The sequence below is a fragment of the Eschrichtius robustus genome, chromosome 3 (assembly GCF_028021215.1).
Source record: "Eschrichtius robustus isolate mEscRob2 chromosome 3, mEscRob2.pri, whole genome shotgun sequence".
Classification (NCBI taxonomy): Eukaryota; Metazoa; Chordata; class Mammalia; order Artiodactyla; family Eschrichtiidae; genus Eschrichtius; species Eschrichtius robustus.
Window position 1 is genome coordinate 164,780,179 of NC_090826.1, and position 15,630 is coordinate 164,795,808.

Below are 15,630 nucleotides of genomic sequence, written 5' to 3' on the forward strand. Positions count from 1 at the left end.
CTGTCTTAATTTTATATTAACATCATGAACCACTTGACAAAAGAAGTTAGGAAAGAGCTTGGAGGAAAATCAAACTGTTAGAAGCACTACCAGTTGAAGATTGAAGAGATGAACAAGTAAATAGGAAAACAGGTGATATCTGTCACAGTAGCGTGTACAACTCCTTGGCCTGTTATTCAAAGCTCTTCATTTTCTGACCCCAGTTTTTATTTCAAGGTTTATTTTTTAGCATACATGTGTTGAGTTCCTGCTTTGTGCCAGCTACTACTACTATGTACTGGGATATAAAAATTAATAAGACATTTTTCATTAAGTTGATAGATATTTATTGGACATGTGCTGTGTGCTAGGCATTGTTCTTTAGATTCTAGAGACTCAGTAGTGAATCAGACAGACAAAGGATCTCTTTTCTTATTCTTACATTCTTGTGAGGGGAACCAGACAAGGAATTCACAGTCAAGTAAATAATATTTTCACATTGTTTCATATAAGAAAAATATAACATTTATTCAAAGGTATGAAGTCAATAAGGGCTCTTCTAAGACAAATGTCCATTGGCTAAACCAAGAAGGGAGAAGAGGCGGAGATGGCTTGCTGAGCATGGAGATTTGAAGCCACCTGTTATGTTCCTCTTGATGAAGGATAGAAAAAGAGGCTTGGGGATGAGGGAGGAGAGATGAGAGGTCACATAATATAGCACCTTATACATTATGGTAAGGAAATTAGACTTTTACAGTCATGAGTTTCAAAAACAAATTTTTTTTTTTTTAAAACAAATATTTTTTTGATCATGGAAATCTAGTGTATGTGTTTTGTAAAATGACATTATATCTGAAAGCCTATACAATGAAGCATATAGAAACGCAACTGCCCTGACTGATCTCTTAGCTTCCTCCTTCCACTTTCCTTCATGCTTTCTCCGGGTTCTTTCACAGAGCAAGTTTGGAAGCTGCTGTTTTAGGACTGTAGAAGGGTTTGTGGCAGGAAAGGACTGAGGTTGTTTGAGGAATGAGAGGAAGGCTAGTTTGATTATGATAAGGAAGGAAGAGAGGTATAAAATGAGGCTTCCAGAGTGTAGGCCATGCAGAAGAGTTCAAATTTTATTCTAATTTCCAGGAGGGTTTTAAGGATAGTGTGATAATCAGTTTTATAGTTTATATAGAACATCCTAGCAGCAGTGTTAAGGATGGATTTCAGGGGGCAAAACTAGAGAGACTAGTTAGGAGACAATATTCAGGTGACAGACAATGAGGGATTGAATAAAGGTGACAGTGGGAGGGGATGGTTTCAGGTACCATTTAAGAAGTAAAATAATTAGAACTTGTGTTTGAGTGAGTGTCAGTGGAGGAGAGAGGAGTCAGAATGATTCCCAGTTTTCTGGTGTCTGACTTGTGGGATTCAGTGGTTGGTAGGTGATGAATTGAGTTGGGGAATATAGGTGGAAGAGAAAATTTAAAGTAGGTGGGAAGATGATTAGTTTAATTTGATATATGTTGGGTTTGAATTGTCATGTGATCCATTTAATTTGTTAGATATGTAAGTCTGGTGTTTCTGAGGGTGTCTTGGAGTTCTTATAGATCAGTTTTTGGCAAATTGTGGCCTGCAGCTCAAATCTGGCTCACCACCTACTTTCGTACAGCCTGCAAGCTAAGAATTGTTTTTACATTTTTAAGTAGCTGGAAAAAATCAAAAGAAGAATATTTTATGACATGTGAATATTATATAAAGTTCAAATTTCAGTGTTCATAAAGTTTTATTGACACACAGCCATGCCCATTGATTTATGTATTATCTATGGCTGCTTTGTGGCAGAGTTGACTAGTTGTGATGGAGATTGGCACTGTGACAGAGGGTAACACACTATATGTGTTACTCATTGCTTTGCACTGAGTCAGACTACAAAGTGCAGTGACAGTTATAACTTGATAGCATTTCAATTTATAACTTGATAGCATTTCAAGTGCTATATCATGACATTTTATTATTTTTAAAATTAACAGTGCATATGCCTCATGTCAAAGTAAGAAAAGTAGACTTTTCAGTATCATGCTTTTAAGGCACAGTAGAGTGTGGATTATTTTGTTAATGAATTAAATTACAGCATAGTGTTTATTGCACAACTACACTTCACTTGTACTAATAGAATACAGTAAATGTCTACATTGCCAAACTGAGCACTCATCACAACATTCCTAACTCACAGGAAAGGAGCAGTCAGAGAAGTTAGAAAATTTAAAACAATATCTTATCACAGCAGAATTTTTTCACAAAATAAAAAATGAAAATGAGGCTGCAACTGTAGTAAGTTCCTGAGTGGCTCATTTACTAGCCAAGCAAGGAAAGCCATTTACCAATCTTGAGTTAATTAAATCATGTTTGGTTTTTAGCAGCCAAAGAAATGTGTCCACAGAAACTAAACTTGTCTAAGACTGTGAGCCTTTTGGTGAGAACAGTTGCTTCAAGAATCCAGGACAATGGGAGTAGCATCAATGGTGGATTTTAAAACCAGGGAAATAATCATTTCCTGTCACATTGAGAGGGTTTCTTTGACTCTTGAGTTGAAAGATGGTGCTGATTCCGCTCAGTCCTTGTTACTTGAGGAGTCAGTGTTTGAAATAGCTGAGGAATTAGCCTCTGTGAATATCTTGTGTAGAATCATTACAGTCATATTATTTTCAAAGAAGTTGAGAAAACACTGATTTGGTACAACCTGAATTGGAATCTGCTAAAACATATTACAATTGAGAGTGGTAAAAATATGTATGAGCAGGAAAAGGCTTATTTCAACAGATTTACAAATCATATGAAAATATTAGTTGCTTAAAGCATGTAGATGTTGTCTTATTAATCAGCAGGTAGTTTGCAGCAAATATTTGAATCTATCATGTGTTGAACCAGTAGTATCAACGTTGCGCTTCATTCAGTTTTTTGGAAACAACTATTATCATTTCCATGGATTTTTATCAGAAATCAAAGCTAAACATTCTTGCTGTACCATACAGCCATTCACTGGTTTTGCAGTGGTAACGTTTTATTGCGATATTTTGAACAAAGGACCGATTGAAATATTTCTGAACAAAAAACCCCACCCTCAACCATTATTATGAAGTATTGAAAAGGCTTGGAAATTAGCTTTTCCTGTAGACTTGATATGTTTTAAAAATAAATTTAAAATAAAATTACAAGGCAAAACAACACTTATATGCAAAACTATGCTATGGTGAAGTCATTTTGACAACTGACATTGTTTGAATCATAAGTAATGTCAAGCTGCTGTATCTACTTCCCATGCTGTCAAAAGTAAAAAGGAGTGAGATCTCCATTTCCACATAGATTTGCAGCCGATAGATCTTTTGAGCTCAAACTACAGTTCTAGCAGCAATTTTTGGAACTTGATGCAAGTGCAAAGGAAATGTTTGTAGTTCAGCATCCATTTAACTGGGCAGTTGAGAACTTCCACCTAAATTTCAGTTAGAAGTGGTTAATCTGCTGTAATGACATACTTATACCCAAGAATCAGGAGAAAATTTTAATAGCATTCTATAAATGCATTTCAAGTAGGGGAATATGCTCAATCAAAATTATATACTCATGAACTGATATGAGTATTTGGCAGTACCTATCTTTGTGAATAGAGTTTCACAGATGAAATATGTAGAATCTCAATACAGATCAGCATTTGCAGATTTACATTTGCAGTAGGTTTTTGATGATAGGGAATACTAACTTTGAGCCCCAGTTAAGTAAACTGTTCTATTCCCCTCTCCCCACAAAAGAATTACATTTTCTCATTAGTAGTCCATGTTACAAAAATTGTATTCAATTATCATTATTTTGCATTTTGCTAATGAAATGTGTGGAAATTTGTTGTCTCTCTTATTAAGTATGTACCTATATAATATCCTTGATTTTGCCTCTTGGCCTGCCAAGCCTAAAGTATTTACTCTCTGGTCCTTTACAGGAAAACTTGGCCAACGCCTTTTGTAGATAACAGTGAATACAAGGAGTAAATGAGAATCACTGGGCAGTGCTTGTAAAATGAGAAAACAAGTTTGCCTAGAGAAATCGGAGATAGGGCACCCCAAGAAGTAGAAAACTAGTGGAAATGGTCAGAGCAAGAAAGAGAATCAAAATACTGCACCATGGAAACTGAAAGGAGAGTTGGTAGAGAAAACCATTAATAGTGTTAAATATAATATAGGGGTAAATAAAAAGATATGACTGGAAATATTGTGCCTGCCCAAATTCTCTGTTTCAGCCTCAGTGGAGGGAATACCCTCCATTCTTGAGCATTCTCTGTACTCTTTTACTTTTTGTCTTTGTTTGTATTGTCCATGATATCTTTCAACTAGTGCCACTCCTTCCTCTTCCTGCCACTAGTCCTGTTGAAGTCTAGCTAATACTTTAGACTTGTACTCAAATTCTACATCTTAACAGTATTTCCAGAATTCCCAATTTGAATTAATCTTTCTTATTTCATTTTAGCTTTACATTTTTTAGTACTGCTATTATATGATTAACCTATGTATATATACATCTTTGATTTTTTTGGTACACTTAAAAAAAATTTTTTTTTTTTTGAAATTTTAAATTATTTAATTAATTATTTATTTTTGCCTGTGCTGGGGTCCTCGCTGCCTCTTGTGGGCCCTTTCCAGCCGCGGCGAGCGGGGGCCACCCATTGCGGTGGTCTTTCCCGTTGGGGAGCCTGGGCCCCACGCGCGGAGGCCTCAGCAGTTGTGGTGCACGGGCCTAGCCGCCCCGCATCATGTGGGACCCTCCCGGACCAGGGCCCGAACCCTTGTCCCCCGCACCGGCAGGCGGACTCCCAACCACTGCGCCACCAGGGAAGCCCAAAAATTTTTAAATAGATGACACGAACCCTGCTATCTTTAGCTAAAATATAATTAGAGGTTAATGTAACTTAGGAGCTGTGAGGTTTATCTGATTTCAGGCCAGGTTCAGGTGTTCAAACAGGGTCATTACTTGTCTTTTTATCCCGTACATGCTTCCAGAGTATAAAAGTGTTTTTCAAACTTCAAATTGTGAGTCATAAAATCAATTTAGTAGGTTACACCAGCATTTAAAAAATTAAATAGACTAGAAAATGACAGAGTTCAAATAGTAAGAGTAAATATTGTTTCATGACATTTCTTTTATAATGGTTACTGAATAATCATATAAACCATATTATTTTTGTGGGTTATAGTCAGAATTGTTTAAAAGTCATAACATAGAGCTTTGCACCTCTTAGTTGCTCAGCTGTTAAATTGAATGGAATATTTGACTTGAATTTACCATACTTATATGAAATTTTAGGGATGAATGTATCAGTACAAATATAATCTGCATAGATTTGTCAGCAAAATTAAGAGTAAATCAAACACATGCCAATTATTTGCTTAGCAAAATTATAACAGTTTATCATGATGACTTTTCAAAAGTTTTTGGATAAGGACTAAAATCCACTATGACAATGAATTCTACGGTAGATACATATAACACTGTATATTTATGGATTGCTTAAAAATCTACATTTTGCTATAAGTATAGAAATATATATAGAACAGAAATAAAATGTCCAAACGCCAAATTTTATATAGCAAAATTTTGCCTAATTTTCAATGAATAAAAGCCTGACTTATCATTCTCTCTCCTCTGAGTTATTTAGTCTTATCTGTGCTCTTTGCATTTGAGATTAGGATTAATATTTCTTTTTCAAAGACATTTCTAAGAAATTGTGTGTAAATATCAGCCATTAATTATATTAGAATCAAAATTCCACAATAACTGGAGGAGGACTGAAATACTCTAGTAGTCAGCTCTCCTGTAAACTGCCAGTTTTTCTTTAGTTTAGGGAAACCTTCATGGTATATTAGTCTCAAGAGTCAGAAGTCCTAAATTGTCTTGTTATCATCAAAGATTTTCTTTTGAATATTCATGAAATATAAGAAAATAAAATCATTTAAAAATGTTGACAAACCTTGTTTTAGATACCCAAAAAGAAATTTTATTATACATAGTTATTTTCCAAAATAACTTTTAACCCTAGTAGCCCTAAAGCAGTCAAATAAGTAACATGATTTACAGAGCTATACAATTCAAGGAAGCTGTGGTAAATAATTTGACTTTCATTTGTAATATGCTCAAATATCACTATAGCCAGTTTATGAAAAAATATATGGTCATAGCATATGTGCATTTTATTTGTTTAGGAAGAACTTGCATAATTTAATGAATGATATTAAGATGTGATTAGAACATTTTTTCCTTAAGAAAAACTCATTAAATACAAACCTACTTAGTTGCATCTATATGGACACATAAACTTCTTATCACTTAGATATCATTTAGAATATTACAAATCAATGAAAATTTCTTTTTTCCTCACATTTTCTTATTCACTGTTTCCTATTATTTTATGTTTGAGGAAGAAAAAAAAACAGATAGGAAAATATTTAAAGCAAAAATTTTGCTTTTTGAGTTAGCATTTGTAAACTGATTAGAGGATGAAAGATATTTAAATATTAAATTGTAATTAGTCATATGAACTTTAAATTCTTTACAGGAATCCAGTTTGTGCTGGAGATAGAAATTATTAGAAAGGTATTTTTGTAAGAGTGAAAAAAAAAAGGGCTAGGAGGGATAAACAAAAGGTGGGGCTCTAAGGATTGACTATTAATCTCTTCATGTGACAGCAAGATGACTAAAGGAGTTTGGTATTCTCCGTAAGAAGACTTCTAAAAGCCTATCTGTTCTGTGAAATGTTTTTTCTCTGGACACAATCCATTTATTGTATGTTTTCACATGCTTTAGCATTCTTTCCTTGGAATGTAGTTCCTTAAAAAGCACAAACTTTGAATTAGAGATTTTTTTAGAAATTCAGAGTTGGAAATTTTCTGATGTGTATATCTACACCTAGAGATCTGTGTATTTTGGAGGGATACAAGATTTCTGAGGACTCAGCCTGTATCCTTAATTTCTTACTTGTTATTCTGCTGCTTAGCACATACTCTTTTATGTCATGGATATTGTCAGCTTTTTTACTGAACACTGACTTTCTTTAATTTGAGTAAGAAGGAAACTGATAAAAGATCAAGAACTCTGAGTTCTGGCTTTCCTACTCTTTAATGTAATGTTTGGGCAAATCATTTATCTTTATTGTCTCTTATTACATAGCCATAAAGCAGGAATAACAGTTATGATCCCTATCTCCAGTGTAGGGACATTATACAAATATTCCTGCACCCTCATTCTATAACTCCTACTTCCTGGAGAAAATGAAAGCCATTGGTTACTCAAGCATGAACTTTCTTAACTTTCTGTGCTCTGACCTCAGCATTTCCTTTCATCCTTCCCCCGTATACAAATTTATCCATATTTGGGCCTGTTCTTATCTTTTTTCTCAATGTGGATGAGGTATATCTTTATATTTAGGATTATTCCTATCACCCTTTCCCTTTGACTCCATCACCTTTGGCCTTTTGCAGAACTTTACTCCATTGGTTAACTTCGATTTGACTAGATCTTTTCCTCTCTACAATACAGAGATCTATCTACATTAAAAAGTTAATAGTCCTTACCTTCATCTTTCATTTCACCCTCTTGAGGTAACTAATGTTAACTTTGCTGTATCCTTTCATTTTTTACGCTTTGTATAATTGAATGTTTGTGTGTGTATGTATATTTTCTTCCTTTTTATAAAAATGGGATTACAAAGTATATATTACTCTGCAGCTTGCTGTTGCTTAAAATATCTCATGGGCATATATATTTAAGTTTTCTTTTGGGCAACAGTATCATATTTCGTTGAATGGATCCATTTAACAGTTTTCTTGTTGATCTCTGTTCATATTTTCTTATTTGTTACAGTTATCAACAGTGCTGTCCAGTAAACATACTTGCCCATATGCCTTACACATTGGAGCTTTTATTTTAATTGACTATATTCCTAAGAGTGGAAATGCTAGATCAAGGGGTATGCACCTTTTAAAATTCAGTAGATACTGTGAAATCACTTTCCCAAATAGTTGCAGTTTATCACCTTCCAAAAAAGCAGTGTTGTTTTAAGTCACTTTCTCCAAAACAGTAATGATCATTTTGCTAATCTAATTGGTGAAAGATATCTCTTTGTCGCTTTGGTTTTGACTATGTATTGGGTTGGCCAACAAGTTCATTCAGTTTTAAGTAAAAATAAAAGACATTTTTCACTTTCACGAAGAACTTTATGGAACAATGTATTCACTAACCGAACGAATTTGTTGGCCCGCCCAATATTAATTGGCTAATTGTGTTTCCTCTCATGTGAGGAAATAGCCTGTTAATAGCCTCAACCTAGTTTTGTTGGATTGCTTGCCCTCTTCTTAACAACTGATAGGACCTCTTTATGTTAGGATCATTATCTCCTTGACATGTCTTATGAATATTGCCTCTCAGTCTATGGTTTTCTTAAACTTGTTTAAAGACGCTTTTGCCATATTGAGTAATATTTTAAAGGTAGTCTATAAGTAAGAACTTGTCCTGCTGGATATTAAATTTTACTAATTAGTCAATGAGAACAATATGATATTGATATAGAAATAGACAACTGTAGCAGAATAGAGTGCCCAGGAGCAGATCCAAGTGTATTAGCGTCTTAAAATACAATGAGGGGGCATTTCAATTAAACTGGGGGAAAGAATGGAATATTTAACTACTTGTTTTAGATAATTGACTCTCTGTATATAAGAAAATAGTCTTCATACCTTGTATAAAAGTAAATTTCAGACAAATGAATGAATGAACCTGATTAAAAGGTCGGGTTCTTTTCCTTTAAGAGCCTGCAGCAATACCCTCTTCTTATCCCTGTCAAAGATTTATATTACACTGAAATTGCCCATTTGTGTTTTCTTCTTCATTAGATTGTAAATACCATGAAGGCAAGAATTATGTCTAATTTATTGTAGTATCTCCATTGCATAAGTATATTGTTAGCAATAGTAGGTTCTTATATATAAATATCTGTGGAATTAGTAAATGAATTTATTTGTCCCTTTCTTGTTCTGGATTCTATTTTCCATTCCCAAGAAAATTATCTACAGAATAAAATATAGTAAATATAAATAATAAAATATATTAAGACTTTGGTCTTAAACTTGTAGTAGTAATATAGTCGAGAGGCCAGGAGCCTGGGTTAGGATTGTTGGTAGTGGGTAGGGATAGAAGTAGATGGACTTCACAGAGATTTAGTAGGGGGTAGACTCAACAAGACCTTGATGATTTAGTTGAATGTTGTAGTGAACAAAGGAAAAAACATAAAAGAATGACTTAGAGACGTTCATTGAGGTATGTTGTAGAGGAAAAGGGGCTTTTTTCCTATGTGAGGTTATTACTTGTTTGCCTTTCTGGATGCATTTTTGTCTCCCTAACACTAAAATCCTATTGCAAGTATAGTTCATTTTCAACTCATTGCTTTTCTCTTGAGAATCTTCTTTTGTGTTTTCTGCTTCTTGCTTCTCCCAGTTGCTGAATTCTGTCTTAACTACAGCTACTTTACCTCTGAGGACAAGGTGGGGAAAGAATGTGAGTAGGCAAAGCCAGAGCATTGTTTAGCAGGCAGCAGGAAAGGAAAACTAGGAATATTTATGTATTCATAATTTTTTATTCTATCTCAAGGACGTTTGTTTACTGTAGAAGAGGTTCAGTAAGGCACACTGAAAGGTTGGAAGTGAAGGGGTCCATGGGTTTATTAAGGGAAACACATAGCAGTATGTGGATGAAAGTAGAAGATAGATGATGACTCAAGGAGCCTAAGTTTTAAATGGTGACCGTGGGTGGCAAAAATGTTGAGATGATTATTTTTTAGCAGTTTATTGATAGATGGTGTACTCAGACCTTAGGAGTCTGGTATGGCAAGAAAGTACACTTTCAGGAGAGGAAAGCCTTTGATGTAGAAGCCTTTGATCTCTTTATCCTCTGTTTGGTACCAAAAAAAATCCTGATTGGGACCTAGTAAATGTTTATTGAAGAAATGAGTTATGTTATATGACTTTCTATATATAAATATTAGATTACAGTTTTAATAGTAGACTTGCTTTTTTGTTTGAAAACTTTCTGTGTTTGCTACTATACTCAAAGTACTTCTTTTTAAAGTAAGAGCTGTGGATTTCTTCTCTACATCCATTGCCAATTCTAGCAACATGTTTATGTTAACAAAATTTTATTACATTAAATTATTTTGTTCTAATCTTCTTGACAGAGACTGTTAAACATTAGGCCTAGTAAATATAGCAAGTAAACCATAGACAAGGATTTGAAATACATTGTTGCCCTAACTTTCAAGGATTTAAAACATGAAATAAGTTTCTTTTGTTTACAAAATTGCCCATGCTTGTAGTTCTAATGTATAGTAATAAGAATGTGAATTTTCTCAAGACTCTTTAACTCTTTTTTTTTTTTTAATTATTTAATTATTTAATTATTTATTTATGGCTGTGTTGGGTCTTCGTTTCTGTGCGAGGGCTTTCTCTAGTTGCGGCAAGCGGGGGCCACTCTTCATCGAGGTGCACGGGCTTCTCATTATCGCGGCCTCTCTTGTTGCAGAGCACAGGCTCCAGATGCGCAGGCTCAGTAATTGTGGCTCACGGGCCTAGTTGCTCCGCGGCATGTGGGATCTTCCCAGACCAGGGCTCGAACCCTTGTCCCCTGCATTGGCAGGCAGATTCTCAACCACTGCGCCACCAGAGAAGCCCAAGACTCTTTAACTCTTAATGTCAATAAGATATTACTTGGTAATATCCTTGAAATAATAACTCACCTGAACTTTAAGACATTATAACTGACATTCTAAATATATTGTATTTACTGACCATCATGCTAAGTGCTATACTCTGAAGAAGGTATCATTATTGTAGTTATATAGATGAGAAAGTAAAGTACCAAAGAAATTAAGTAATTTTTCAAAAGCCACTTATAACCCATAGTCAGAATTTGAATACAGGTCTCTCTGACTACAAAGTCCATCTTTCCACTATATCTAGTTTTCACGCACTGTATGACATGACATGACATGACATAACATAATATACACATGTATATGTAATACATGTTTATAAAGCAATCCAGAAAATAACAAAAAGCTATGACATAGTCTGTAATCTAACAACCCAGAGATAATCGCTGTCAATATTTTGGTGTATACTCCTTGTTTTTTCTTTTTTGGTATACACACACTGTAAAGGAATACTCTGTTGTTTTTATTTACACTACACACAGTACTCTCTGCACAGTACTTCACTTCTGACATTAGATGTGTGGGTTTTCCACACATAAAGCAATTCTCCCACACTAGCTGGGTGTCCTATAATTTAACTCAATTCTGATACTATCTAATTGGAGATAGCATCAGATCTCACAGGTTGAGGGTTCAGTCCTGCAAGATGGCCCCCCATACTCCCCAGTCCAAAGTCCATGTTGTTACTTGTGCTTCTGACCTACAGGCTATAGATCAGAGATTTCCACCACCCCCTCCTCTGATTCAGTTGCTTTTCTAGAGCAGCTCACAGAACTCAGGAACAGCCCAATGAAAGAGATGTGTAGGGCAGGTGTGAGGAAAGGGGCACGGAGCTTCATGCCCTCTCCAAGAATGTACCACTCTCCCAGCACCTCCACTTGTTTGCCAACCTGGGCACTATCTAAACCCCATGCTGGTTTTTTATGAAGGCTTCATTACTTAAGCATGATTGATTAAATAATTGGCCATTGATTTTTTTGTTTTAATTGAAGTGTAGTTGATTTACAATGTTGTGTTAGTTTCTGGTGTACAGCAAAGTGATTCAGTTATACATATATATATACATATTCTTTTCTATTATGATTTATTATAGAATATTGAGTATAGTTCTCTGTGCTGTACAGTAGGACCTTGTTGTTTATCTATTTTATGTATAGTATTTTGTATCTGCTAATCCCAAACTCGTAAGTTATCCTTCTCCCACCCCCTTTCCCCTTTGGTAACTATAAGTTTGTTTTCTATGTCTGTGAGTCTGTTTCTGTTTTGAACATAAGTTCATTTGTGTTGCATTTTAGATTCTACATATAAGTGATATCTTGTGGTATTTGTCTTTCTCTTTCTGACTTACTTCACTTAGTATGATAATCTCTAGGTCCATCCATGTTGCTGCAAATGGCATTATTTTATTCTTTTTTATGGCTTAGTGGTATTCCATTGTATATATATACCACATCTTCTTTATCCATTCATCTGTCAGTGGACATTTAGGTTGCTTCCATGTCTTGGCTATTGTAAATAGTGCTGCAGTGAACATTGGGGTACATGTATCTTTTTGAATTAGAGTTTTCTCCAGATATAAGCCCAGGAGTGGGATTGTTGGATCATATGGCCGTTGATGATTGATTCAACTTCCAGTCCCTTTCCCTGGAGGTCGGGGGTTGGGGGGGTGAGGCTGTGAGACTGAAAGTTCCAATACCCTAATCTTGGTTGGTTCCCTGGCAACCAGCTCCCATCCTTAGGTTTCCTAGGGGTTTTCCAAAAGTCACCTCATTAACATAAACTTAGGTGTGGTTGAAAGGGACTTGTTATAAATAACAAAAGACACCTATATCTTGTCATTTAGGAAATTCCAATGGTTTTAAGGAACTCTCTGTTCTATTCCAAAAAATATATATTTCTTATTATAAATCACAGTATCACACACACATACCCATAAGAGTCCCTATCTAAAATTAGTTGGCTTCTGTTTATGTATACTTAAGAAAAGTCCATTCTGATAGTTGCACAGTATCAGAAATGGGAAGAGAAACATATGGTGAGAATTGCTATATATTTTATATACCAGTGGCTTCCAAATGCTGATCCAAGTGCTGGTCATAATAAAGTTGTTATTGGTTCAAGATGAAATAAGGAAAATGTAGTGAGATGAAGATGAATTTATTCAACGTAAATGACTGTCTTATTCTGAGTTTTAAAAATTTATTTGGAAAATTTAAATGTTTATTCTTCTATGAAATGTTGGTAAAACTGTGGTCTGTTGTTGTAGTTGATGATGATGTTACTTTTCCATATTTTTACTTTGCAAAAAACAACAAAGCAATGTTAATCCTATATTGTTTCCTGCCTCAGTTTTTAGAAGATTTATTAACTGCTTTATGAAATTTTCAGGACTTATAAGTGACTGCTGCTGATCATCTTACCCAGCTCCTTGTTAATTAACAACAAAAGTATTTGATCCAGTGCTATTTGACCTTGGTTTACATTAGATACATTGTTTTTTCACCCTTATTTATTGAGTACATTTTATTTTTCATTCTCAGTACCTGGTTATGGATTATTATGTTGGTGGGGATTTGCTTACTCTACTAAGCAAATTTGAAGATAGATTGCCTGAAGATATGGCTCGATTTTACTTGGCTGAGATGGTGATAGCAATTGATTCAGTTCATCAACTGCATTATGTACACAGGTGAGTAAGATGCAGTGAAGGAGAGGATTGTATAAATGTCAAAAGAGATGTTTCTGTAAGAAAGTGGTGATTTTGATGGCCATGGAATAATTTCTTCTTTGTAAACTGTTTGACAGGTATAATGATTTATTTAAAAAATTTCCTACAAATGTGTTATTTTGTATACCGTTTAAGATGGAATGAAGAAAAAGCAGGCCATCTACAAAATGATTTTTGTGTAGGTTTGTACTTATGCCTGTTGACACATATTAAAAATCTCTGTGTATGTAAACATCTCATAATAATTTATGTGTAGTAAAAAATGTTAAAACTTATTGAATGGTTTAAGAGGCAGTCTCACATTTTAAAAAGAAAGAAAGTAGGAAATCCTCACAAAGTTATTGGTGAATTAATCACTCAAATGAGCAAATCTTTGCGTTGTGCAAAACGTGAGAAAGCGTAAAGAGACGCTAAGGAGAAGCAGGGAAAGGGAAGGGATCCTGGCATGTTGGAAAGAAACAACCATTTTCTAAGACCATAGTTTGCATGCATCAGAGTCATATGGAGGGCTGTTAAAACTCCAGAGTTTCTGATTGCGTAGGTTGGATGGGTCTGGGGACTTGGCATCTCTAACACCTTCCCAGGTGATGCTGTGGCTCCTGCCCCTGCTGGTCTAGTGACCTCACTTGTGATAACTTAGGCTCCAAGACAGCAATGGCTGTTTCTTTTTGCGTTGTGGGTAATGAGAGTAATCTCTGTGAAGAGCAAGAATGTTGGAAGAAGAAAAATTTTCTGTTTCAGAGTTTGTTTTTTTTAAGAGTTGGGTATCTTATTCTGATTGATTTAATTAGTAGTGAAGTTTTAGGACATTATTAAAAGAAGAATATTTTGGTTAAAATATTTTGTGTTTTTCAGATCTCAGTTTGACTTTTCCTCTTCACATGCTTTTCTCTGTCGATATCTGATAGTCACAAATTTTCTTGAAAGCAAAAACATGAATATACTTGGAAAACTGTAAAGCACAATGCAGTTTTTAAGATGGTATTGTTGTCTCAAGAGTGAATTATTTGGATGAGAAACCAACGTGCTGTTTTGTTGCTTAAGCAGTAAGCCAAGATCCTAGCTGAGGACTGTCATTTAAAAAATCACTTCATTGAACATTTAAAGAATGCTAGTCTTAGACTCGTGGAGTTTAGAGAAACCTTACTCAGTTCACATCTAAATTCGCAACAAGGACTGATTATTTCTGAAAATAATTCATCTAGATTAGAGATAGTAAATATGAGGTATTTCTGTTACCCTCCCTTCTGCCAGGCTGTGACAAATATTCTTAACTGATCACAGGACTCCTTCCCACTGACTATATATGCAGTCTTATAATTCTTCTCAAGACAGCATTCTGGGTAACAACTATCTTTCCGATATTGAAATGTGGATTGTAATCCATTTCAGCCCTGAGTGCTGCTTGAGTACCTCTAATTTTACAAGGTACTTAATGTTAAATGAATCCTATTTATTCCATTGTTGGACAGCTCCAATGTTATAGAATTTTACTTTATGTTAAGCTGAATTTCTTTTTCTCTTAATCATTGGTCTACTTTTGCCTTCAGAGCCACATATAATAATCTAGTTTATCTTATAGTCATCATGCCTTCTGAAGTCATCTCTTCTTTAGGTTAAACATCTATACATTTATAGTGTCTCTTATGAAAATTGACATACACATTTTCTCTCCCACTGTCTCACACACGTGTACACACACACACATACACACACACACACACACACACACGCTCTTAGCCTGTGACCACTCCCACACCTCTTCTCCCTCCCTTCTTGTCTTTCCTTTTGCCTGTCAGTGGACATGTTCTGATGCATCGATGCGCTTCTTAAAATGTGATTCCCATTTTCTGGATAGAATATTTTCAGCAAATGCTTTACTGAGGAAATATTTATTGAGTCCTCTTTTATAAATAGCATTGTGCTAAACTATGTGAAATTTTAAGTAAGTATAGCATACAGTCCTGACACTGAAGATGCTTCCAGTCTGTGTGGGGACACAAAACACAAGACATAAATAAAAATTTTGTTTAGAGTAGTGAAGATTTTTTTAAAGATAAAAACAAGCTTATTTTAAAGTGTATATGGAAAGGCAACAACTAAAGTAGCTAAAATGATTTCGAAAAAGGAG

At 34.8% G+C, this 15,630-nt stretch overlaps 1 protein-coding gene across 7 annotated transcripts in view; it reads left to right on the forward strand.

Moving 5' to 3' along the window:
- CDC42BPA (CDC42 binding protein kinase alpha) overlaps positions 1–15,630 on the forward strand; it is a 320,607-nt gene that overhangs the window by 112,463 nt on the left and 192,514 nt on the right. For all 7 annotated transcript variants that reach the window (XM_068541725.1, XM_068541720.1, XM_068541719.1 and 4 more), the window contains exon 5: positions 13,312–13,460. In XM_068541725.1, coding sequence (XP_068397826.1) covers positions 13,312–13,460 — 149 coding nt within the window. The remainder of the gene's footprint in view (positions 1–13,311; positions 13,461–15,630) is intronic.